We start from the raw sequence: 26034 nt of genomic DNA, 5'->3' as shown, positions 1-26034 counted from the left end.
CCACCTTCAGCGCTAATCTCCCAAAACCCAAACAGATCCGGATATTCGGAAAAACCGAGCCTTTTCCACCCGTAGCTCCGAATCCCCGGTTTTTCGCCGAAAAGGAAAACCACCCCCTGCGATGATCGGCGTTTATAATAGGGATACGATAAAATCGGACTATTGGTCTGCGACGGTCGTACAAAACAAGCGGAATTGAATAAAACTCGAGATGCTGCATCGTAATTCAATCTGCAACCCCTGGTTTTTCTCGTCCGCTTTTAAGAACCGATACTCGGAAGTATTTATTAGATAGGGGAAGCTCGGCCTTCGGGGTAAAATCGATATCTGATCGGGAAGAATGTATGTCATCTTGGTGTTCCGGTTTATTTGTATGAAGGAATCGGCATATCAAACTGAGATGATGATCAGAATCTTGCCACAGTTCCTCTTTTGATAACTGTCCATACGGAAAATGGAAGGAGCTCAGCGTTTTCAGTATAAAAAAGTGTAAAAAAGTACCTGAAATAAGAAAAATAACTTCTATCGGATCATGCGTAGTTGAAAACCTCCAGCCTTTTACCAAGACAACAGAATTTTCCACATTTCCTACAATTGCAATGACAAGCAAATAGTTTTCAAACCAATGTACAAAGATCTATGACAATCATTCAATTCATTTTTTAAACATCGACATGTTTCTCTGAAACAAATATAAATCTATGAAATGAACACCATCGAGAGAGATTAAATACTTAAATACCTTGGAATCGATATTGAGAACAATCCACTAACATATTCCCAAGGCAGGAGCAACTTACTGTAAGAAATAATTAATGAAACTTCTGCGATTACTTAAAACTTATAGTGAGTTATGAAATAATTGATCCTCAATCCTTACGAACGAAGCTATCATAAATTTGGAGCCTGATTCGATGAAATTTGGTGAATCGGAACTTTCAATATGAAAATTTGGTAGTTCAGAAAAGAGCTGATCGTTAAAAACTAACAAAATAAGAATATTACAGACGAGAATTGATACTAGACAGCCAAAACCGATGATTATGGAGTTAACCTAACTATTTGACCAAAAGGAAACGATTGAAAGAAAAAGATAGCACACCGGCAACGTTGCATGGTGCTAACAACATAAACCGTCGGAAATCGCTCGGTTTTGTGCGAATTCCAAGGTGGTCACTGACGCGGCGTTCTCCTAGATTTTCGTTCCTAGTATTCCGTCCACTTATGGATTCATCGCTTCGGGAAAACGTATCGTTTTTCCGTGAAAAACCACGGGACAATCCCCGAGACAGCTGAGTTTGCCGACATCGCGTAACGTTTCCATAACGAGACTAACTAGTCAGTCGGATTCATTAAAAACGGCTCTTGTCGCATCGTCTGGAGGATTTCGACGTCAGCGTCCCCCGGCAAGAATTATGCGGAAATTTGTTGTCATTTTCCGGTATTCAGACCGGCGATACGCCGCCCCCCCTCCCCCGACAGGTCGGAATTAATCAGGGTACCGTTCTTTGCCGGATACAATTCCCCGGTGAACTTTTGCATAATCCAATATCGTCGTATCGATTCGTAAGGCCCGAGGGGAAGGGGGGGGGGGGAGTGAAAATTTCGAAGTTTGTTAACTGCGAAACCCGATACGTCGACGGCGCTGCGAAATCCACCCGGTGTGGTTTTTGTGCGAGGATCTCAACCCTGCAGATATTGGCGGTATTGTTGCCTCGATTCTTGAAGTTTTCCTAGACTATCGTGGTCGTTGTGGGGTGAAGAGATTGGATCAACAGGTTGGTGGATGAATCGATGTATGGGACGACCCTGGAAAATATATTTTTGGTGTCGTAATACAGGGTGGTCCAACGAAAACTGAACACCTTGGTTTTCCGACTTCCAAATGACACTTCCATGATCCTCTATAAGGGTGTTGCACAACCCCTTGACTTTGAAAGGGGACGAGGATGTTGCGATTACTAATTTTGAAGATCGTATCGATTACTATCTGACCATGCAATTTGGCTGCGAAATATCCATCGATAATGAAATGACAGCGAAAATAGTGAAAGAGGCAATGTGGAATTTATCTCAAGAATACGAAGATTTACGCCGCCCAGCCTGGATCAAAATACACCAGGAATCTTGAGTAATGTACGTGAACGTTTCCAGCAAAACTTACATTACTGCGTGGAAGTGAATGGTCCCCATTTTCACCATTTAATAAACTTATAACAAAAGTAAGTACTCTTCCACTATTTTACCTGTCATTTCGTTATCGATGGGAATTTTGAAGCGAATATTCAGGATAAGATAGTACTCAATAAGACCTTTGAAATGAGGTATAGCAACACTCCTTACCCCTATTCAAAATCAAGGGGTTGTGCTCACCCCCGTCAGGGGTTGCAGTTAGGGGGATGCAAACATCGAAAAAGTTGTTCCTCCTCGAATCAGAAATTGACTGATGCGCTGATTTTCTTGATTTTCATTTTAAAGCCGGAAAATCGGGGCGTTAAGTTTTCCTTGGACCACACTGTATATGGCGGCTCATGCGGGCAACTATGAAAAATTGTCATTGGTCGTTCGGATTCTAACGTCGACGCCGCGTTTCGCGAATTAATAACTCGAACAAGTGGAGAACTGGCCGGAGGAAAAATGGCCCAGATAAATATCCAACAAACTAGCCCATATTTTCGTTTTACGACCGGCTATTTGTTATTCCAGCCGGTCCCCCATAAATATCGGGTGGCGAAAAAAAAAGGCAGAAATATGGAAACTGATACAAATTTCATATTCCCGGCACCGCCTCTATCCGGTCCCATTTCTCTTATCTCGTAAAAACTGGCAGAGGTCCGGCCGTTATTTTCTTTTCAGTTATCGAAAACGGCGAAAATGACGCGCCACCCCCAACGTATAAAACGGGGGATGGGGGAGAGCCCTCGCCGATAAGTCGTACGCGTAGATGCGCCCTTAGATACGTCGAAAATGCGTATAGGTCGGATAGTTTGTATTTTTTACGCTTGGCCATTATTTTATGTCCTTTGTGGAAGCGTGACGTTTGTTTGAGCAGTTTGTATCGTGATAGTTGCGCTCGTAGATTACGCTAGATGGATGGTCGGTTGCGTAAAACGTTCTAGATTTCGGTCCCGTAGAATGCATTAAGATGATCCAGTTAGATTGGGATCTGTGCATATTATTAATTGGACGTGTAAAAATTGCAACATCTCGGTTATTTCCTCGTGACTTTTCGCGTCCTAAATGAGGTTTCCATTAGAACTGTGAGCAGTGATGGTTGAGCGTAGTTTGATTTCAAAAAGAAGTTGCTAAACGTCTCCGGATTTCGAAAAAATCTAGACAGCAAAGCGTGGAATCGTTATCCTTCTTTTGAAATGTCACCGCAATAACACCGCCTATTTGACCCACCGCAGACATTATAACAGCTCGCCGATGCTTCGACGGACATTTGGCAAAACAGTCCTCGAATATCCATTGATAACCTCCATGAAACAATGGTGAAGAGAGTAGAAGGACTGCGAAATGTTAAAAGAGTCCCCACCCGATATTTAACCTTGATTTCAAGGGGTTTGTAGCAGAAGGAAACTTTTTTGAGCCTACAGACTCCACCTGGTACAATCTTTATATTGTTCATCGTCGCAAAATTTAGGTGTTAAGTTTTCATTGGACCACTCTTCAATTTTCGAGATGTGATTGTACCATCATGACAAATATAGCGAGAAACGTCCCACACTTGTCCGAGTATAATCTGACGCCAACATCTCCGAGATATCTCCCCCAAAATATCATCAGCGACCGTCCCTTGTAACCAAATTAACGTTAAATCGTAGGTTCCGTTTTATGTTACTCGTACATCATTCCTATCCTTTAAGCTCGAGCTTCTTGTCCCTCTAATCTCGCATATTTCATAATAAACCTCCGGCATTACGCCTAGGAACGGGTCGTACTTGTCCGTAACAAAACATAACCACGACGAGTGATGTTCACGATACATCCCATTATACCCCGGTGCGCACGGAATACACCCTGTGACTTCTTATGTGAATGGAGCCGATTTATCGATTCCTTATTCCGTTGTTCTTTTGAATGGTCTATACCACACGCAGAGGGGCAGCGAACATCTGTAGCTATACCAGGCCGAGTTTCTTGGGGCTTTGTCGTGCCACCGACGGCTAAGGAACGCCCCGTTATGTCGGGTTTACCAGGGTGAAATATTGGTGTGGACCACTACCGTTTACCCTACAGGGGCGGACCGTTTAAACAACAGAGCTACGCGACCCATAAAGTGTACAAGATTGATCGATATTGCTGCTCGGATGTCGATACAGCCCTGCAGGGTTTCCCGACTAAAACGCGACTTATTTTTGTGACCGGTACATGGAAGTAGAAGTGTGGTCATAGATTATGCTAGTTGGAAAAGCACCTGCGGCTTTACACACTTTTTCTCTTGAACAAATACCTGTAGTTTCTAAATTTCAAGCAGCAGAATATTTCGAAATTGCTCTCATTGATGAAGTCTTATCGAATGCTCGAGATCCCTGACCTAGGCCGTCCCTGTTTCGTCCTTCGCAGGCCCGGACGTAACCTAAAATAACACAAAAAAATTCCTTCCACCAACGAAACCCCGTTCAACGGGGATCGTATCGGGTTACGCTATTCTTATTTACGGAGGAAATTTGGCCAGTTAAGGTTTCACGTAACCAGCTGTCACAAGCACACCCTTAAATCTCGAACCGGAAAATATTCACAAGACTATAATTTACTGCTTGCTGCCGCCCGTTATGCTGCTGCACGATTCTTTTTCCTACACCGGTGTTGTACGCAATTGATTTAGGCCGGCTATACCACGCTGTGGAGGAGCAATTCGATAATCTTGAAATCGAATATGGTCCCGAACCTGTTTTGACGGCAATCGCGCAAGAATTGATAGTCTGATTTGGAATTTGGGTATGAAAATATGGGTTCTAGAACAGGCTGAATGTCATACGAGCAATATCCCTTCGTTGAAATTTTAATCTCTGAAATGGTATTTTTCAGAATTTGCTAATTTCAATCTGCGATATCTCCTGTTATATTCGTCTGATCCAATTGGGATTTTCGGTTTCGTACTCAGCGTTGATAAGGCTTTCATCCTAGCACACAAACTCAATTTCGAAAATTTCGATTTTTTGGGTCAAAAATGAGCAAGGGGTTAGACCCCCCTAAAATGACCTATTTGCTACTCTGTCTGAAAATCAGGATGTTCTATCACTGTCTTAGGATATGGAGTGCATAGAATTTGTTTTGAGGATTCTAGAAAACCAAACAGTTGATGATTCGATAGAGAATTGTACTCTAGAGAGCTCTTCGAAGTCAACTCGAAAATGAAAAGTCGAAAAACAAAAAAAGTTATTTTCTCCTAAACAGGGCCAGATATTCGAAATTTTGTTATGGAAATATAGGTTTTCGAACACGCTGAATCTATTGCGAGCAATTTCGAAAGCCTATCTGCGTTCGTTTAGATTTTCATCTTGGAAATGGCATTTTTTCAAAAATCGCAATTTTCAATCTGCGATATCTCCTGTTATATTCGTCTGATTCAATTGGGATTTCCAGTTTTATAATCAGCATTGCCAAGGCTTTCACCCTAGCATAAAAACTCGATTTCGAAAATCTCAATTTTTTGGGTCAAAAATGAGCAAGGGGTTAGACCCCCCTAAAATGACCTATTTGCTACTCTGTCTGAAAATCAGGATGTTCTATCACTGTCTTAGGATATGGAGTGCATAGAATTTGTTTTGAGGATTCTAGAAAACCAAACAGTTGATGATTCGATAGAGAATTGTACTCTAGAGAGCTCTTCGAAGTCAACTCGAAAATGAAAAGTGGAAAAACAAAAAAAGTTATTTTCTCCTAAACAGGGCCAGATATTCGAAATTTTGGTATGGAAATATAGGTTTTCGAACACGCTGAATCTATTGCGAGCAATTTCGAAAGCCTATCTGCCTTCGTTTAGATTTTCATCTTAGAAATGGCATTTTTTCAAAAATCGCAATTTTCAATCTGCGATATCTCCTGTTATATTCGTCTGATTTAATTGGGATTTCCAGTTTTATAATCAGCATTGCCAAGGCTTTCACCCTAGCATAAAAACTCGATTTCGAAAATCTCAATTTTTTGGGTCAAAAATGAGCAAGGGGTTAGACCCCCCTAAAATGACCTATTTGCTACTCTGTCTGAAAATCAGGATGTTCTATCACTGTCTTAGGATATGAAGTGCATAGAATTTGTTTTGAGGATTCTAGAAAACCAAACAGTTGATGATTCGATAGAGAATTGTACTCTAGAGAGCTCTTCGAAGTCAACTCGAAAATGAAAAGTGGAAAAACAAAAAAAGTTATTTTCTCCTAAACAGGGCCAGATATTCGAAATTTTGGTATGGAAATATAGGTTTTCGAACACGCTGAATCTATTGCGAGCAATTTCGAAAGCCTATCTGCCTTCGTTTAGATTTTCATCTTAGAAATGGCATTTTTTCAAAAATCGCAATTTTCAATCTGCGATATCTCCTGTTATATTCGTTTGATTCAATTGGGATTTCCAGTTTTATAATCAGCATTGCCAAGGCTTTCACCTCAGCATAAAAACTCGATTTCGAAAATCTCAATTTTTTGGGTCAAAAATGAGCAAGGGGTTAGACCCCCCTAAAATGACCTATTTGCTACTCTGTCTGAAAATCAGGATGTTCTATCACTGTTTTAGGATATGAAGTGCATAGAATTTGTTTTGAGGATTCTAGAAAACCAAACAGTTGATGATTCGATAGAGAATTGTACTCTAGAGAGCTCTTCGAAGTCAACTCGAAAATGAAAAGTGGAAAAACAAAAAAAGTTATTTTCTCCTAAACAGGGCCAGATATTCGAAATTTTGGTATGGAAATATAGGTTTTCGAACACGCTGAATCTATTGCGAGCAATTTCGAAAGCCTATCTGCCTTCGTTTAGATTTTCATCTTAGAAATGGCATTTTTTCAAAAATCGCAATTTTCAATCTGCGATATCTCCTGTTATATTCGTTTGATTCAATTGGGATTTCCAGTTTTATAATCAGCATTGCCAAGGCTTTCACCCTAGCATAAAAACTCGATTTCGAAAATCTCAATTTTTTGGGTCAAAAATGAGCAAATGGTTAGACCCCCCTAAAATGACCTATTTGCTACTCTGTCTGACAATCAGGATGGTCCATTACTATCCTAGGATATGGAGTGCATGAAATTTGTTCCGAAGATTCTGGAAAACCAAACAGTTGATGCTTCAATAGAAAATTGCACTCCAGAGAGCTCTTCGAAGTCAACTCGAAAATGAAAAGTTGAAAAACAAAAAAAATTATTTTCTCCTAAACAGAGCCCGATTATTGAAATTTTGGTATGAAAATATAGGTTTTCGAATACGCTGAATCTATTGCGATCAATTTCGAGGGCCGGTCTCCCTTCGTTTAGATTTTCATCCTAGAAATGACAGTTTTCAAAAATTTCAAATTTCACTTGGGAATTTGTCAAGACCGAATGGTTGCGCCGAAATGGATGAAATCTTGAGACTAGTTGAAAGGAGAGTTACTTTCTCAGAATATGTATCACATTTATATATACAAAGATTATCCTGGAAGATACACGACTTGAAAGTTGACCATCGAAAAATTCCTAAAGAGATGGGGTCAGTTGAAACTTCCTCAAGACCGAACGGTTGTGCCGAAATGGATGACAGTTTCAGATTTATCACTAAAAGAGTTGCTCTTTCAGAATATGTACCCCATTTAGATCTACGGTAATTTTTTTGGAAGAAAAACTACTCGAAAGTTGACCATCGAAAAATTGCCAAAAAGATGGGGTCAGTTAAGACTTTCTCAGGACCGAACGGTTGTACTAAAATGGATGAAATGCTCATATTTATTAGTAGAAGAGTTGCTCTTTCAGAATATGTACCCCATTTAGATCTACGGTAATTTTTTTGGAAGAAAAACTACTCGAAAGTTGACCATCGAAAAATTGCCAAAAAGATGGGGTCAGTTAAGACTTTCTCAGGACCGAACGGTTGTACTAAAATGGATGAAATGCTCATATTTATTAGTAGAAGAGTTGCTCTTTCAGAATATGTACCCCATTTAGATCTACGGTAATTTTTTTGGAAGAAAAACTACTCGAAAGTTGACCATCGAAAAATTGCCAAAAAGATGGGGTCAGTTAAGACTTTCTCAGGACCGAACGGTTGTACTAAAATGGATGAAATGCTCATATTTATTAGTAGAAGAGTTGCTCTTTCAGAATATGTACCCCATTTAGATCTACGGTAATTTTTTTGGAAGAAAAACTACTCGAAAGTTGACCATCGAAAAATTGCCAAAAAGATGGGGTCAGTTAAGACTTTCTCAGGACCGAACGGTTGTACTAAAATGGATGAAATGCTCATATTTATTAGTAGAAGAGTTGCTCTTTCAGAATATGTACCCCATTTAGATCTACGGTAATTTTTTTGGAAGAAAAACTACTCGAAAGTTGACCATCGAAAAATTGCCAAAAAGATGGGGTCAGTTAAGACTTTCTCAGGACCGAACGGTTGTACTAAAATGGATGAAATGCTCATATTTATTAGTAGAAGAGTTGCTCTTTCAGAATATGTATCACATTTAGATCAACGATAATTTTTCTGGAAGAAAAGCTACTAGAAAGTTGACCTTCGAAAAATTTCCAAAAAGATGGGGTCAGTTGAAACTTCCTCAAGACCGAACGGTTGTGCCGAAATGGATGAAATTCTCAGATTTATTACTAGAAGAGTTGCTCTTTCAGAGTATGTATCACGTTCAGATCTACGATGAATTTTCTAGAAGATACGGGACTCCAAATTTGACCCTCGAAAAATTCCCATAAAGATGGGGTCAGTTCAAGTCAATCATCAATGAAATGATCGAAAAAACAATAAAACCTTGCGACAAACTTGCCAAATTTCCAAATTGACGTAACCTCTGATCACGCCCCATTACTTTATCGACAATTAGCAGAATTGAAAATACCAATGTCATTTCCCTCCGAACGAATTTCTCGTTATCGAACGAATATCGATTATAACAGTCCGACAATGGAGTAGCGGCCGATCTCGATGCAGTTTCAATTTCCATAAAAATAGGCAGCGACCCTGCCGCCGCCGGTCGTTACGCGAAACGTGGAACTGATACCCCCATTCGAATAATTGGACAAAATGGAACCGTTAACGGACGATCCGATCCGAATTTTTTTTTTCTCTCGTACCAGTCGATGTTACGAAGATTGTTCCCGGTAGAACTTCGATATTAATGCCTCCCCCGACTAGTGAAAAGCAATAAAGAGACGTCTCGGTTATCAGTGGAGCTATTAGTCAAGGGATAATGATAAAGACGATGTTGAAAGATGTAATGGTTGTAATATCCTAGAGACGGCCATCGCTATATAGGAATTTGTTGGGTTTTTTTCTGGGGAAACAGAGACGTTCATATTGGAGCAGGTGATGAATGAAATACGCGATGAGATGATGGTGGAAATTGATTCGAATTTAATCTTTGTTGGGGGTTTTTCCTGAGAGGGGGAGAGTTTTTCATTAGTTCCTTTGTATGGGGGTTATTATTCTTCTTTGAGTAAAAATATTGGTAGAATATGTTGCTATCGTAGAAGACTATAAGCTTAGCGTTCGTTGTTCAGGGTGAAATGGATCACTCCATAAGAATCCTGTTAACGAAACTTTTTTTCCATAACAAACTAAGTTTGATCCATGAAATTTTTTTTGTTCACTCAACCAGTAGAAGAAGTTTTCACTGCATTGGCTTTCCCAATATTCTTTCCTGTGTCATTATCTAAGGTACAGAGTGGGCAAAATTCGTTGTCTACTGAGAGGGCCTCGAGAACTATAAGAGCTAAAAGAAAAAGAATGACACATTTCCGAGCTCTGTTTCAGAGAAACAAAGATGGTGAAAACCGTAGCCTCCTATGATTGTTCGTTTTTGAGCTAAGCAAAAAATGAGGTTTTGACGATTTCGAAAAGTTCTGATAACTTTTTTGTCTTTAAAGTTACAGATTTGAAACTTGAACGTTCTACAGGCACTTTTTCACGTAGAATCAACAGACGAACTCAAGATATTTTTTCGTTTCGGATCTTTAGGCGAATGTTCGTTATTTCAAACGCGAACTCTTATTGAATTCGTTATTTTTGAATTGGAAAAAACTTTGTCAGTAGATTATACGTATAAAAGTGCCTAAGAAGGTTCAAGTTTCAGGTCTGTAACTTCGAAGACAAAAAAGTTATGTGAACTTCTCGAAATCGTCAATATCTCATTTTTTTCTAATAACTCAAAAATGAAGGATCGTAGGAGGCTACGGTTTTCACCATTCTTTGTATCTCTGAAAAAGAGCTAGGAAATGTGTCATGGGTCATCCGTTTTCTTCTAGCTCTTATAGTTCTCCCCTCAGTGGACTACGAAATTTGCCCACCTTGTGCAGTGTTTCCGCCAGAAAGGACCTAACCTAACCCAAACTAACCTAACCTAATCTAACCTAACCTAATCTAACCTAACCCAAACTAACCTAACCTAATCTAACCTAACCTAATTCCGTGAGGTTGGTAATCCATGGTTTTCAAGATGTGATCTATCTAGAATATCGACTGTAAGTCAAAATCCCATTTTGCTCGCACTAACCATAATCTTCAGTCAGATCGAATAAATGCCTCACCTTAGAGAACACCCTGTATAAAGAAACACAATCATTAAATATTCACGATGAGTATTCTCGAGAGGAATACCAGAACAAATATTCTCCTCTGAACTATACAGGTGTTTCCTTATTTCGAATCACGTAGAGTGAGAAAGGACGTTAATGAATCGTAAAATTTATATAAAGGCTCCGACAGGGTTCAAGTAATTCCTTAGTTTCTTCTTGAGGTTTCCCTTGTCGGCGTGAACGTTTATGCATTTAAATTTTTATCGTGAAATTGTGGGAGGAAGGAACTAATGAAATACAGGGATTTTTATCGTACATTATCCCGTGAGAATTCATGAATCGTCATATATTTCATTCATCGAATAAAGGGTGAATTTTTCCCATGATTCATTGATCATATTATTAATGAGCCATTTCTCAATGGATGCAGTAGTGACATTTTCAGTGGCATATTTTTTCACACCTCATATCAGCAGTGTTTGGTCGAAATGAAGTTGATCGATTATTCTCAAATTTATTTTTTTTTAGTGGAAATCAAGATGGTGTGTTATGCGAAAACTATCACCAGTAGCAGGTAAGGCAATCTATATTTTTTTATTCCACTTTTCTTCTTTTTAACTTAAGAGGAGTTTATACCACGGGACTTTCTCGCCATCCGTATAAGGCTTAAAGGGGGAAAGATTACCAGAATGTTCAATTGTACCAGGATACGAATTGTAGCCAATGGAGAGACTTTTCGAGAAATTTTTTCCTGTGGAAATTCATAGAAGAGTTAATTTAACCTCGGAAAGTCAATAACATGAATGAATATTTGTTCTTCAATGAAGAAAAATTTTTTTTCGTTAGACGAATATGGAAATTTCTGACTTTCCGCGATGACGAACTGATTGAATTGAATTATAATGAAAACCCCATATAAATTAGTGGTTTCTGACGTAAGATATTCATTTTCTCTTTTTGAACTGACCAATAAAACCGTGTAGACTCCTCTTTTAATTCGAAAAAAGTCTACACTCAAATGCTGAGGAACAAAGCCGTCATCCCTGGCATTATTTATAATAACTAATGCTTCCACACTACCAGCCGATAAGCATCGCCACTTGGACTCAGCAAACAACCAAATTTCCTCTAATTTAACCTTCAATAGGTCATTACCTTCTTTTTTCGTTTTCGCACTCCGCAACACTAGCTATTCCCTAATCGACAATGCAAATAAAGAGCAGATAATAACGATGTTTCATATTCAGCGAATTATAGCGGAACCGGATTAGCATTCAATATCTCGAAACTCGCTCGAAATTCGAATAAATTACCCCATTATACGGCAGACGTTACGTTGACCCTGATGAGGAGCGATCATTACGTGTCGCGGACGCCAATTCTACTGTTCGCGGTACGTCTCGCCTCTGATTGGCCGACACCGACGTTTTTCCGCTAGAGAGCACCGTTGGAAATTCATATATTCTCCCCGCGGCGTTTCCGAATATCGCGGCATTACCATAAAAAAGAAATTAGGTTTATCTGTTGGTCGAAACAAAAAGAATTCTTCGGTTGTAACGGTGGCTACGAAATGTGTTGATACATGGCTGGTTTTCGGGATTTGCGGATCATATTATAGATCAGACTTGGAGTTTTGGTTGACCGTTGAAATCGTCGTCGTCGAAATATGAAATTACTTCTTATTTCGCACTTTCGGAGAGATCCAGCTCTGTATTCACTGTGGATCAGTCCTTTTAGTGGGGATACAAATAAACCTAGAAAGAAAGTGACATTCTTCTGGGTTCTATCCCTGCTTGAAAAAAGATTATTGGCTGGTGTGCAAACACGCTGGGAGCAGAAAACAGAGTGGTGCCTTTTTTCGTCACATTCGAGTTGTACAACTGGAGGAGTACACTATGGCGGAATCGTTTTGAAGCTGGATCGATCCAAAAGGTTCTTTTGCTACTTTAGAACTGCAAGATTCAAGGATTCCTACGAGATTCCTTGCAGGGCATTCCTCTCTCAGGAAGTATCCTATGAGCTCAAATGACGAGTGCAGATTCTGTGGAGGGAAGATGAAACTCCACATCCCCTGTTGACGGAATGCCTCGCTATTGTAAGCCAACGCAAAACGCGCTTTGATAGAGAAACTTGCTGGAGTAAGGAAGTAACCTCCTGATACTGGAGTTCATAAGAACTGAAGGGAGAATTGCAGATGACCTAATGGTGAGAACCTCTGATAGGAGTACAATGAGAGATCTCAAGATGGTAGTGCAATGACACTCGTATTAGAAGAAATCCATAATCTACCTTCTATCTCGTAGAAAGAGGCACATATTAGAGCGAAATCCAAGCAGTACATGGTCACAGAGCGTCTGGTAAACCAGTTAGGAACTTAAAAAGCAATGGTGAAGACTGTAGTATAGACTAGTGACTCTATCAGGGATAATTGCCTTGAAGGTTTCTTCGAAGCAGAAGCTGGTTGTCTGTTCTACTGAGAAGGGATACTTGAGCATACTCCACCATCTTCAGAGCCTTCGTGAGCCTCCTAAAAACCCTGTCGTGACCCTGGCAAGATATTCGAGCTAAAATATCGAAACGTCGACATCCAGTAAGGCTCGTTGGAGACAAACATCTATTTTCTAGAAGTTATTACAGATTACTTGTGCAAAATCTATCAAATAAGCTTGCAGCTATCGAACGCAATGCCTTCGAAACCTATAGTCAGAAATTTCATGGCGAGAGAAGTCGGTCCTGACCCATTGCCCAATATTCAAACCCTTCGCCTCCGATCCTCCGAAATACCCTTGAAAACAATGGATCCAGACGCGGGAAGGCCCTCCTACTTTCGCGGTTTGCGGAAGTAGGAGTATAATGAGAGATCTCAAGATGGTAGTGCAATGACACTCGTATTAGAAGAAATCCATAATCTACCTTCTACCTCGTAGAAAGAGGCACATATTAGAGCGAAATCCAAGCAGTACATGGTCACAGAGCGTCTGGTAAACCAGTTAGGAACTTAAAAAGCAATGGTGAAGACTGTAGTATAGACCAGTGACCTCTATCAGGGATAATAATCTTGAAGGTTTCGTCGAATCAGAAGCTGGTTATCTATTCTACTGAGAAGGGTTACTTTAGCATCCTCCATCATCTTCAGAGCCTTCGTGAGCCTCCTAAAAACCCTGTCGTGACCCTGGCAAGATATTCGAGCTAAAATATCGAAACGTCGACATCCAGTAAGGCTCGTTGGAGACAAACATCTATTGTCTTGAAGTTAACACAGATTACTTGTGCAGAATCTATCAAATCAGCTAGCAGCTATCAAACCCAATGCCTTCGAAACCTATAGTCAGACATTTCATGGCGAGAGAAGTCGGTCCTGACCCATTGCCCAATATTCAAACCCTTCGCCTCCGATCCTCCGAACTACCCTTGAAAACAATGGACCCAGACGGTGGCTGCGAGGGCTTAATTTCGAGCGCGTCCTTCCCTACCTAGAGTCGGCGTCGTCGAACCGCCCGGGCTTTTTGCCGACACCGGATGAATGGGCAGGACGTCGGTCCAGACCGTGGAACTAGTCCAGTAAATCTTTCGGTAATTTAAAACGGGCGTCTCCGACAGCGTCGACCGCCGTCGTGACGGCGAGAAATATCGGCGCAGGAGGAAAAAGTCATTAGCTTGGAGCGTGGGCGGACCGCGATGCCGAGGATAATCTACGTCGGCATAATGTTAATTCGTCATTGCGAGATTTTTTTTCCAGGGTTGATTCCAGACAAGATCGTTTCGTGGCTGATGTAATTTGTTATTGGCCATGTGCGGAGATCTCAAAAAGGTGAAATTCAAAGATCAACAGAATATCTCTATCTCTATCTATATCTAATCTAATATTGATTTCTGACTTGGTGATGGAGGTTCAGCCGAAAAGTTCATACATTCAGTTGGCAAGACTTTTAATTCTGTTGTACCTACCTATTCTTGGCTAGTGTGCAAACCCTCTGGGAGCAGAAAAGAGAGTCGTGAACCGCTGTGCCTTTTCTCGTCTCATCCAAGTTTTACTCCTGCTGGAACTAAACTCTGGTGGAGTCTTTCTGCTGTAAAGTCCAGGCATTTCTTTGGCAGGACCGTTGATTCTGTTGGGGTAAACATCTAGTCAACAGTGCGAAGTCCTCTGCGAATAAACTGGTATATCTGCTCAAAACAAGATCAGATTCTCCTATTTCACTAGACCTAGAACGAACTAGGACTTGAATAATACTCCCATATTTGAAGCTCATCACCACAATTCATCAAATTTCGTCTAGGAAACACCAGGACGACCGATTGGTTGTCCAGTTTGAAGAGCTAGTCTTCGGCAGTGGGCACATAGGAAGAAAGTCTCAGAGTTGTCGCTGTTCTATAGATATTTTCGAGGTTGTACTTGAAATGATGCCAGTTGCTGCCAAACTCACACACAGCACTGTGGCAGAATTTCAGTAGTAGGATATCCAACAATTCACTATAAGAACTAAATGTTCACGGCTTAAAATGGCGGAAAAACATAAACGAATGACTCAAAGGGTACTTTTGTTTGGAATATACATTGGCTCTAGTTGAGTTCGACAAATTTTGGAAATAAAGCGAATGTTTCATCCCAGAACTCTCTGAACGACTCACCCTGTTTCTTCCTGACATTTCTGCGTCATGGATGGTCTCCTGGAAAGGCTCAAGGCATACGATTTCAATATGGCGATGATGTAGTGAACTAGTGGTAACCCTAAGAGGCAAGTATGAAGATACCTTGTTGCCAAATTCGAATAATCCTCAAGTATCATCGGAATGTGGTGTGGGAAGGAAGACTACGTTAGGGACACTTTGTTCTCTCTCAAAAAAAACCCTAGCTTGCTCTACTGTGTCTCAAAACCAAACCTCAAAGGGGTGGCTGTACAAATAACGATGGACAGCAAGGCTGAGAGCTCTGCTTACCATAAAGACACTGGCCAGAAGAAACATCTTTACTTTCCCATAGAAGCTGAGACATTCCGCTATTTAGGCAAATGAGAAAACTGATAAACTTCCCAATTTGGCAACACAGATGACATCTATTGAACCTTCTGTTGAATTGGAACGAAACACCAGAAAGCAGCAAAGGGGCATACTCTGGAAATCATCATTCCAAGCTTTCACCATATGGTGTTGATCAAATAAACCAAGGGATACATGGATGAGGATCAGAAAGCGCTTAAGTAACAATTCCTGTGACCTGAGGAACACTGATGAGACACTACTCCATCCACCTGGATGGAGTAGTGCATATATTCTATACCTATATAATTTCATTGACATCCATATCCCACCTATGCCAACATAGTAATCCAGTACCACATCCGTCAGTTTTTATCATTGTAAAGGGCCCTCGGGGCAAACTTCTCGCTGGAAACTGTCCCGCTGAAACACATCCTGATCCGGGACAAGAACCGACGCCAAATCCCGTCCGGGATATCGTTATTTGTCCTTCCAGGTTCGCAACCTAACCACCCTTTCCATATTTCGCTCTATCGATTACGATCCTTCGCGTCTCTATCCGAACTCTCGCTTTCCGCCAAAAACCAATTAGAGTGACTTATGTTTGTCATGAACCAGCATATTAATTGGGTTCGGTCTGCTCGTCCCATATTAATTATCGACTAACTCGTAATTAAATCGGGCAAATTGGAACTGTATAAGGCTGAAACGCGGTTCAAAAAAAATAAACCGCGTTCTTCCTGCAGAGTATGCTTTTCCTCCAGATTTAATCGACAAACTCGCTTTTAACTGCGAGATTATTATAGGGCTTATCGCTGGAAGCTGTTTTGGGGAGTCTTGTGTCTTGCATCTTCAGAATGTGGCCGCTCCATCTGAGTCGCGCCCTCGTTACTTGAGTCTCAATTGTTGTACAACTCGCGCGTTGCAAGACTTCTGCATTCGAAACTTTATGGAACCATCTGATGTGCATTATCTGTCTTAGATGACGTTGTTGCGTTTGTTCAAGCTGTTTAATGTGTCGCCTGTACAGCTTTTGCTTCGGTAAAGTAGCGTTGGGAGGACGACTGCTTTCTGAACAGCTGTCTTGGTCTTCAGATTGAGGTCGTGATTTTGAAACACTCTGTCCTTTAGCGTCCAGAATGCCTGTGATGCTGAATAGATACGGTTGTGTATTTCCGTGTCCAGGTTAGCCCTAGTATTTATGGAGCTTCCCAAGTATTTGAACTGCTCGACCTGTTCTAGAGTTTCATTCTCCAGGTTCGTATATATGTTTAAAGGTGTCCAGCATTATCTGTAGATCCTCTGGGCTGCTAGCGATAAGTGCCAGTCGTCTGCATATTGAAGTTCCGTGATAAACTTTGAACGGGTTTTTGCTCTGAGGCGCTTCAGGTCAAATAGGCCTCCATCAAATCTGAATCTTATTCCAACACCTCTTACAGGCATACTCATGTCAGCAATTGTCGAGACAGCTATTGCGAAAATATTGAACAGTAAAGGCGCTAACACAGGGTACATACAGAGTGTTTCAAAGGTGAGGCTTTCATCGACAGATGATAGATATATTTAAAATATAAACAGATGGCTGAGCTACAACCCTTAGAGGTTCGACAAAATCAATGAATGTTTGAGGGATGTTTTGCCAAATGTCCAGAACTCTTCCTGCTAATTTGAATCCAGGAGAACCTTCTAGATATGATACAATTGAGATTGTTCGGACCCTACTATCAATTATTGTCGTGAATGTGGCATTAATATTTAGAATAGATCAACCGTTCTCACAGAATCAAATAGATTGGACAAATTTGATGTCTCTGGTTGGTCCCCAAGGTGTTTTTACCAAACCGTTATAGTTAGACCTCTTCTTCGGTGAATAAAGCTGGTACCTGCATAACTGAATTCGAGCTTCAAGCTGAAACAGACAAATACGAGCTGTAAAGCTTCGTTCGACGTATTGAGGACCATAAAAACGCCCAAGCCATCTCATCAAACCCGTCGTTCTAGGTTGCCATGTTTTAATTTCTTTTACGGCTCGTATGCGACGCGCACTTGAGGTTTTATGGCTACGTGTTTTACATTAATCAACATGAAAATTGCAGCTGAAGATTCGACTTATTAGACGGGCGATGTGAGATTCATACGTTTCGGGATTGCAGAAAATGGCTCGGGATGAGATATGTAATTTTATAGACGCGCCGTATGAACGGTCGATGAATTACTTTCGTCAATTCTGAGAGCAAAGAGGAAAAATCATCGTGAGACGCTGCTTTAACTGCGTTTTTATGGACGGCATCCACTTCGGGATCGCCGAGTTTGGTTTCGTTTTTCATTACGTCGTTTTATTTCTAGGGTTTTACGAGGTGGATTTATATCTTTGCTTGAAATGCTCAACACCCATTGATATAAATATCAACAAATATAACGATCCAAATCACTCCATCGTTTGGGTACAAGATGGCGGAGTCGACATTCCACCAAGTCTTATGGGATTCCATCAAATTTTGAGTACAGGTCGAGGATCACCGCATTTGGACAATTGAAGATTGGGATCAAACAATAATTTTAAAGCAAGTGTATAAAATACAGTTTTAGCAGAGGTTAGCGTAACAAGGTACCATAGAATTTTTCGCAGGATACAAGTGCTTATGGAAAAATCCGAGTAAAAAACCTTCTCTTGTGGAATATAGGACAGAATTGGAAATGACTAGGAGTGGAATTCATTCCAAGAATTCATAAAAAACAGCTCTACGTCTCAAGACGTACTGAACTGAAGGAAACTGTCCTCCAGAACCAGTGCCAACTCTGTCTATGTCAGGGTACTCAAAACCCAATCATAGAAAATGAAGAAAACCCAATCGATCGAACCGTCAATTTCAATTTCAACGGCGATCCTACCAGCTCTAATTGTACAATCAGATGACAATAACGAAAGGCCGGCTGTGGATATTGACATAACAAACAATATAGCAGAACGTTATAATCATAATTCAACTTCGTCACAGAGAATTGCCGATTTCATAATTAGGTCTGTACTACGACCACATACAAACAGGGGATGGGAGATTGAATTATTCAGTGCCGGAATGAGGGCGTATCTGCGGGCCTTTGTCAGAGCTGGAGGACTCTTGGTATATGCCTAATTATCTAACTAGCAAACTCGACTGTACCATCTCTTCAGAGTATTGGATGATGGTTTCCTTCGAGCGAAACCGATGCAGCGATGGATGAGCGTGCATTGCGAGCATGTGGTGATAACCTCAAAAATTATAAGTTTGAAGCACGTGGATAATACATGCCACCGTTATTTCTTTCTGGGGATAGGGAAGAGTTGAATTTCCATCGATAACGTGATGACAGATCATCCAGAAACTGAGGCTGGGTAGAGTAAATCTTGGATTTCAGGTAACTCCCAAAGAAAAAAGTCCAGTGGAGCCGACTCAGGTGATCTGGGTGGCCATTCAATATGTCCCCTTCATTTGGTGGTTTTCTGCATTCTTCAGTGATTGAACCAAGGCTGAATGAGTAGCGTTCTTCAATAGATCTGAATGAAGTTGGCTAGTGGGATTACTGGGTATAACAAAGGGTAGACTATGTGATTTCCATAAATACAAAGTTTCAAATCCAAGTCTTGCAGCATGAGAGTTGTATAACAATTGAGACTCCCCAAAATAGCTCTGTATGGCGAATTCACAGAGGAAGCTCGGAAACCAGGAGGCCAGTATAAGCAGTTTAAAGATATACTCCATCAATCTCGAAAATCAATTAACGTCACTCTTAACTGGGAACAAGTAGCGTTAGACAGATCACAGTAGAGGTCTTTGGTCCACAGTTACAATAGAGACTCGAGAAGAATACAGCGGTGGCCAGATCTGGTTGGAGACTTTTCATGCCTGGAGTGTGGAAGGATCTGTAGGTCACGGTTGGGTCTCTTCAGTCACAGGAGGGCATACAGTCGCAAGTTGACCCAGGAAATTATAAATTTGATCGCATCACAGAACTGGAGTCGGTGATCGGTATCATTTTCATTCAGTTCCTGAGTTAATTGTATGTTATAAGGATGAATTATGTGTTGTTTAAGGATTCTCATGATTGTTTTGCGAGAAGCACCAGATAAATCGGACAATTTCCTAGTACTAAAGGTCGAATCCATTGCTACATGACCTAAGACAGCCACGTCCCTCGATTCGTCTCTTTTATGAACCCTCTTTTTCTTTCCGACTGAACCAGTTGTAGATTTTCCTCCTACAGGGGTGCCAGATGGTGTCAGTTTTTGTAACTATAGAGTGAGTACTTGGTTGTGTATCTACATCGAGAAATTTTTGGTGTTTTTGGGTATTAGAGTTTCCATGCCAGTGTATTGAAACTACCGATCTACTTACATCGATGTTATATCTATTTTTAATCTTGTTAATGGTACTTCCATGTCAAAAAATTTTACGACATAGTTCGAAGATTTCGAATGGAAGTAGGTATCGAATTTTCATGTTTTTTTCTGAACGTAAACTACTGAAATATTCCCGTTTTCGATCCTGCATCGATAAAACCTATCGTCGCTACCCCTAGGGCAGCACCAGTCATATCCGGACAATATCATGGGAAATATCCCAACGTTTCGAATTTTCATTGTCGTTTCGGGACCATAATTTTAGCGTATATACCTCCACGGTTGAACGGACGCGGTCGTGGCCGTTTTCAATTTATGCGGACACGCCATAACATTCGATTTGGAAACGCATCGACGTTTCGGTTCAAAGGGTGGTATTGTGTAATATGCATTGCGGTCCAAAAAATTGAAAAAACGGCGAGGCTCCGCTGGATCGTTGGAAAAACCAATGAATAGGGAACGTTTTTAATTTCATTTCGATATTATACGATTGCGAATTCTCTGAACTGCGATGTCGCTCGATACAGGGTGTTTTCGATGGTGATTCTTTCGTTGGACACAAGGTAGTCTTCATCCAAATGAAACATTTCACGAAAAGTTGCCTAAAGGTGGCTGAGCTGACATTCCTTCAAGTGTTATGTGATTCCATGAAATCTCCAGTACTTTTCACGTTTTTGGTCAATAATTTGAAGTGTACCCAACGAAAAGTTGCCTAAAGGTGGCTGAGCTGACATTCCTTCAAGTGTTATGTGATTCCATGAAATCTCCAGTACTTTTCACGTTTTTGGTCAATAATTTGAAGTGTACCCAACGAAAAGTTGCCTAAAGGTGGCTGAGCTGACATCCCTTCAAGTGTTATGTGATTCCATGAAATCTCCAGTACTTTTCACGTTTTTGGTCAATAATTTGAAGTGTACCCAACGAAAAGTTGCCTAAAGGTGGCTGAGCTGACATCCCTTCAAGTGTTATGTGATTCCATGAAATCTCCAGTACTTTTCACGACTTTGGTCAATAATTTGAAGTGTCCCCAACGAAAAGTTGCCTAAAGGTGGCTGAGCTGACATCCCTTCAAGTGTTATGTGATTCCATGAAATCTCCAGTACTTTTCACGTTTTTGGTCAATAATTTGAAGTGTACCCAACGAAAAGTTGCCTAAAGGTGGCTGAGCTGACATTCCTTCAAGTGTTATGTGATTCCATGAAATCTCCAGTACTTTTCACGTTTTTGGTCAATAATTTGAAGTGTACCCAACGAAAAGTTGCCTAAAGGTGGCTGAGCTGACATTCCTTCAAGTGTTATGTGATTCCATGAAATCTCCAGTACTTTTCACGTTTTTGGTCAATAATTTGAAGTGTACCCAACGAAAAGTTGCCTAAAGGTGGCTGAGCTGACATCCCTTCAAGTGTTATGTGATTCCATGAAATCTCCAGTACTTTTCACGACTTTGGTCAATAATTTGAAGTGTCCCCAACGAAAAGTTGCCTAAAGGTGGCTGAGCTGACATCCCTTCAAGTGTTATGTGATTCCATGAAATCTCCAGTACTTTTCACGTTTTTGGTCAATAATTTGAAGTGTACCCAACGAAAAGTTGCCTAAAGGTGGCTGAGCTGACATTCCTTCAAGTGTTATGTGATTCCATGAAATCTCCAGTACTTTTCACGTTTTTGGTCAATAATTTGAAGTGTACCCAACGAAAAGTTGCCTAAAGGTGGCTGAGCTGACATCCCTTCAAGTGTTATGTGATTCCATGAAATCTCCAGTACTTTTCACGACTTTGGTCAATAATTTGAAGTGTCCCCAACGAAAAGTTGCCTAAAGGTGGCTGAGCTGACATCCCTTCAAGTGTTATGTGATTCCATGAAATCTCCAGTACTTTTCACGTTTTTGGTCAATAATTTGAAGTGTACCCAACGAAAAGTTGCCTAAAGGTGGCTGAGCTGACATCCCTTCAAGTGTTATGTGATTCCATGAAATCTCCAGTACTTTTCACGACTTTGGTCAATAATTTGAAGTGTACCCAACGAAAAGTTGCCTAAAGGTGGCTGAGCTGACATCCCTTCAAGTGTTATGTGATTCCATGAAATCTCCAGTACTTTTCACGTTTTTGGTCAATAATTTGAAGTGTACCCAACGAAAAGTTGCCTAAAGGTGGCTGAGCTGACATTCCTTCAAGTGTTATGTGATTCCATGAAATCTGCAGTACTTTTCACGTTTTTGGTCAATAATTTGAAGTGTACCCAACGAAAAGTTGCCTAAAGGTGGCTGAGCTGACATTCCTTCAAGTGTTATGTGATTCCATGAAATCTCCAGTACTTTTCACGTTTTTGGTCAATAATTTGAAGTGTACCCAACGAAAAGTTGCCTAAAGGTGGCTGAGCTGACATTCCTTCAAGTGTTATGTGATTCCATGAAATCTCCAGTACTTTTCACGTTTTTGGTCAATAATTTGAAGTGTACCCAACGAAAAGTTGCCTAAAGGTGGCTGAGCTGACATTCCTTCAAGTGTTATGTGATTCCATGAAATCTCCAGTACTTTTCACGTTTTTGGTCAATAATTTGAAGTGTACCCAACGAAAAGTTGCCTAAAGGTGGCTGAGCTGACATTCCTTCAAGTGTTATGTGATTCCATGAAATCTCCAGTACTTTTCACGACTTTGGTCAATAATTTGAAGTGTACTCAACTTGAGTTTGTGCCAAAATGGGTGGAGAGAATTTCATACAACCACATTACAGTGACCATGTTCATTTTTTGGTGGGTATTTTTTGGAATGATCTGCGAGTAATAACTGTTACGATTTACAATCCTTCAGTGTCATTTTCACGGAAACTGTCAAGCCTATTACTAATGCAGTTTCCACAAGTTTCCCAAGTAGGCCCCAATAAAAAACTACAAGCCCGTATTCGTATAAATCTTGTCAAGACAGACAAGAAAGATGAGACGCCATATGCGACAAAAACTCGGATCTCCACATAGCCTTTCCTCATACGAAATTTCGTCGACGACGTTCAATAAATCAAACAAAACCCAGAAAATAGACAAACATCTTCAGAAACTCCGGCTCCTTTATATTTTTACCCCTCTCCTAATCGAGTGACACGAAACCACCCCCGGCGAGATGCGAGGGGTGAAAACGCAGAATCACCCCCGTTTTGTGCATACACTCATTATCTGCAGGTTGTTACAAATTAGCCGGAGGTTATAGAAGGAGGAGAAGTGAGAGCCGAGTTTGCTTTGGGGGTTACACTGTTCTTCCCCAAGGTGACGTCACATCGTATGGATACGCACGTCACGCTGCGTGACGTTGCTTATTTTGGTCGTATAAGGGTTGAACGATTGTATAATTACGACCCCGTTCGGGAGTTATCAGTTTGTCCGGGGATTGATAGTTGTTTGCATGTCATAATACGGAAGGTAATTTGGTCTTTTGAGCTGGGAACAGTGTTAGTTTCAAGCTGCCATACTTTTCTTGTATTATGTTACAGTAGCCGAGGTAATGTTCATTTAGATGTTGTTTGTCGATTTTCCAGAGCTTCGTAGGAAGCCTTCGTTGTTTCCCAATAGGGTTTATATTTTGAACCTTGACTTGAATAACTGTTTTCGAATATACTGGGTGATTGGTACAAATATTTTAACAGTAGATTCTTGAGGTCAAAAGAAACACTTCTTTTCCATACCATACCAGCCTGCATCTTTTAAACCGAGCCGATACGGTAAAAATGGTAAAGGAAAAAAGTGTGTCATTCGACCTCAAGTTGTACGAGGCAAAAATTCGCCCTGTATAGCTGCAGTTTTTCGTTCAAGTCTAATAGTTTCTTGTTGCACTTTGCAAGTTTCGCCGTGGGTCCACAAAAACTCGCTCTGGATTCCTCTAATTCGCTGAAACTTGTTTACCCTGCAGCCAGCATCTTGAGGCTTATGACCCTTTGTGGATTGGAACTTTAGAGTCCAGTAACTAGCCTTGTTTACTGCCTAGTTTGGCCAAACAGTTAGCCATTCTCCTCTTACGTTATTCAATTAGGGCCAACCAACATATTTGTGGGGAAACAGGCGGAATAACGTTTTGCAAACTCGATTCATTAATGGATTAATTACGCTGTGAGTTCTATCGGATGATGCCCCTTGTAGATTCGAGAAATTGATCGAAGATTTGTGGGAAAAAATCATATTTTGCATCAACGTTTGTCTATATCCTTTGACAATGATTCTTGTTTTTGTTTCAGGTAATTATACTCATCTTTGAGCAATTCTGCATGGCGTTTTTCATTTATCGTGGTGAGTTCTCCATTTTTTTCGTAAAAAACTCCAAATAACCAACTGACAATGCAAATAAAACACTTTTCTTCTCGCACCAAGAACATTTTCTATAAATTTCTTCGATGAACGCAATATATTGCCCTTTTGGGCCATATTTGGATTTCCACAGAGCAAATCCAATAGTGGACTAATCTAATATTCCGAAGTGGCTATTTTTCAGGTACGTGTGTATTTTTTATGCCGTAACTTTAACGCCGATCCCGGCGTCCATTTACATAGAGCCATATCCAAAGTTTACGTCGCGCACAGAAAAGTTATTACATTCATTTGATTTACAGGCGATGGCCTCAACGTTCGCCCTGCTTCGCCAGCAGGCACTATTCTTTTGTTTTCCGGCAGACATAAAAAAGTTTATAACTGCGCGATAGAGGGCACCACTTGGTATTGCGACTTTTGATTTATGGCAGATTCGTAGTGCGGTTGTGGATGTGAAAACAATAACCGTTAAATTATGTATGTATATTAAAATCGATAGATCGTAAGTTAGTGCGTCGTTCTGCTTTAACGGAGTACTACCACGATGCCTTGACGCCGTAGACTTGTTTCCCACTTTCAGTGTCTCTATGATGTTTCGATAATAGAAATACAATTGACTATTTGTACAGATAAGTTCTAAATTTCGCGTTTTCGAGTTTAACGGTTTTGCACTCTACTATCGTTAGTCTCTCCTGAAAGTTGAGTATCTCCTCTTATATTCCTTTGATCCAATTGAGTACTCGATTTTTGGGTTGAAAATGAGCAAGGGGTTAGACCCCCTAAAATGACCTATTTGCTACTCTGTCTGAAAATCAGGACTTTCCATTACTATCCTAGGATATGCAGTGCATAGAATTTGTTTTGAAGATTCTAGAAAACCAAACGGTTGATGATTCAATAGAGAATTGTCATAGTTACAAAAAGTAACTATGTCTCTTAAAGGTAGGTAACTATGACTCTTCTACTACCTTAATCACTTTCAAGAATCATAATTACTTTTTGTAACTATGACTATGAAATTTCGAGATACTAGAACAGTTGTTCTTTCAGAATATATCATTTACGATGATTTTTCTGGAATATACGACTCGAAATTTGACCATCGAAAAATTCCCAAAAAGATGGGCTCAATTGAAACTTCCCCAAGACCGAACGGTTGTGCCGAAATGAATGAAATTCTCAGATTTATTAGTAGAAGAGTTGCTCTCTCAGAATATGTATCACATTCGCATCTACGGTTACGTTTTCAGGATATTTACTTGCAAACCGAATTTTACCAGTTCAAAGTTAAATCACCACTACCAAAAAACGTCATTTACATTGTTCCTCCAGTCTCCCGCATGAATTTACAATCCGCACAGATCTCGGAATGGTCCGCGATGCAATTCATAGCTAAAAATAAGGACTTCCAATGTATAATTCATCCGGACGACAAATCCAGCGAAAAAAGGTGAAGGATGACTTGTACCGAGAGCGTTATTGTTATTTCACAATGAGATGTCGCTAATGTTCCATGGATCGTTCCGTTTTGAAATATCTGCAACGGAAAATAACGAATTGTGGAAATTTATATGGCGCAGACATGAGTCACAGAAGTATGGGGTGCATTTTCTGATTTCCTGAGTTTGGGAGTAGAATGAACATTTTTTAGTGGAAACATGGGAG

At 40.4% G+C, this 26034-nt stretch overlaps 1 protein-coding gene across 1 annotated transcript in view; it reads left to right on the top strand.

Annotated features, from left to right (window-relative positions):
- The window catches only part of LOC123316550, a 152686-nt gene that overhangs the window by 13325 nt on the left and 113327 nt on the right, over positions 1-26034 (top strand). The window contains exon 2 of the mRNA XM_044902678.1: positions 11246-11291. Within this exon, the coding sequence (XP_044758613.1) occupies positions 11246-11291 (46 nt within the window). The remainder of the gene's footprint in view (positions 1-11245; positions 11292-26034) is intronic.

Source organism: Coccinella septempunctata, chromosome 7 (assembly GCF_907165205.1).
Source record: "Coccinella septempunctata chromosome 7, icCocSept1.1, whole genome shotgun sequence".
NCBI lineage: Eukaryota > Metazoa > Arthropoda > Insecta > Coleoptera > Coccinellidae > Coccinella > Coccinella septempunctata.
This window is presented reverse-complemented; position numbering and strand designations above follow the sequence as displayed.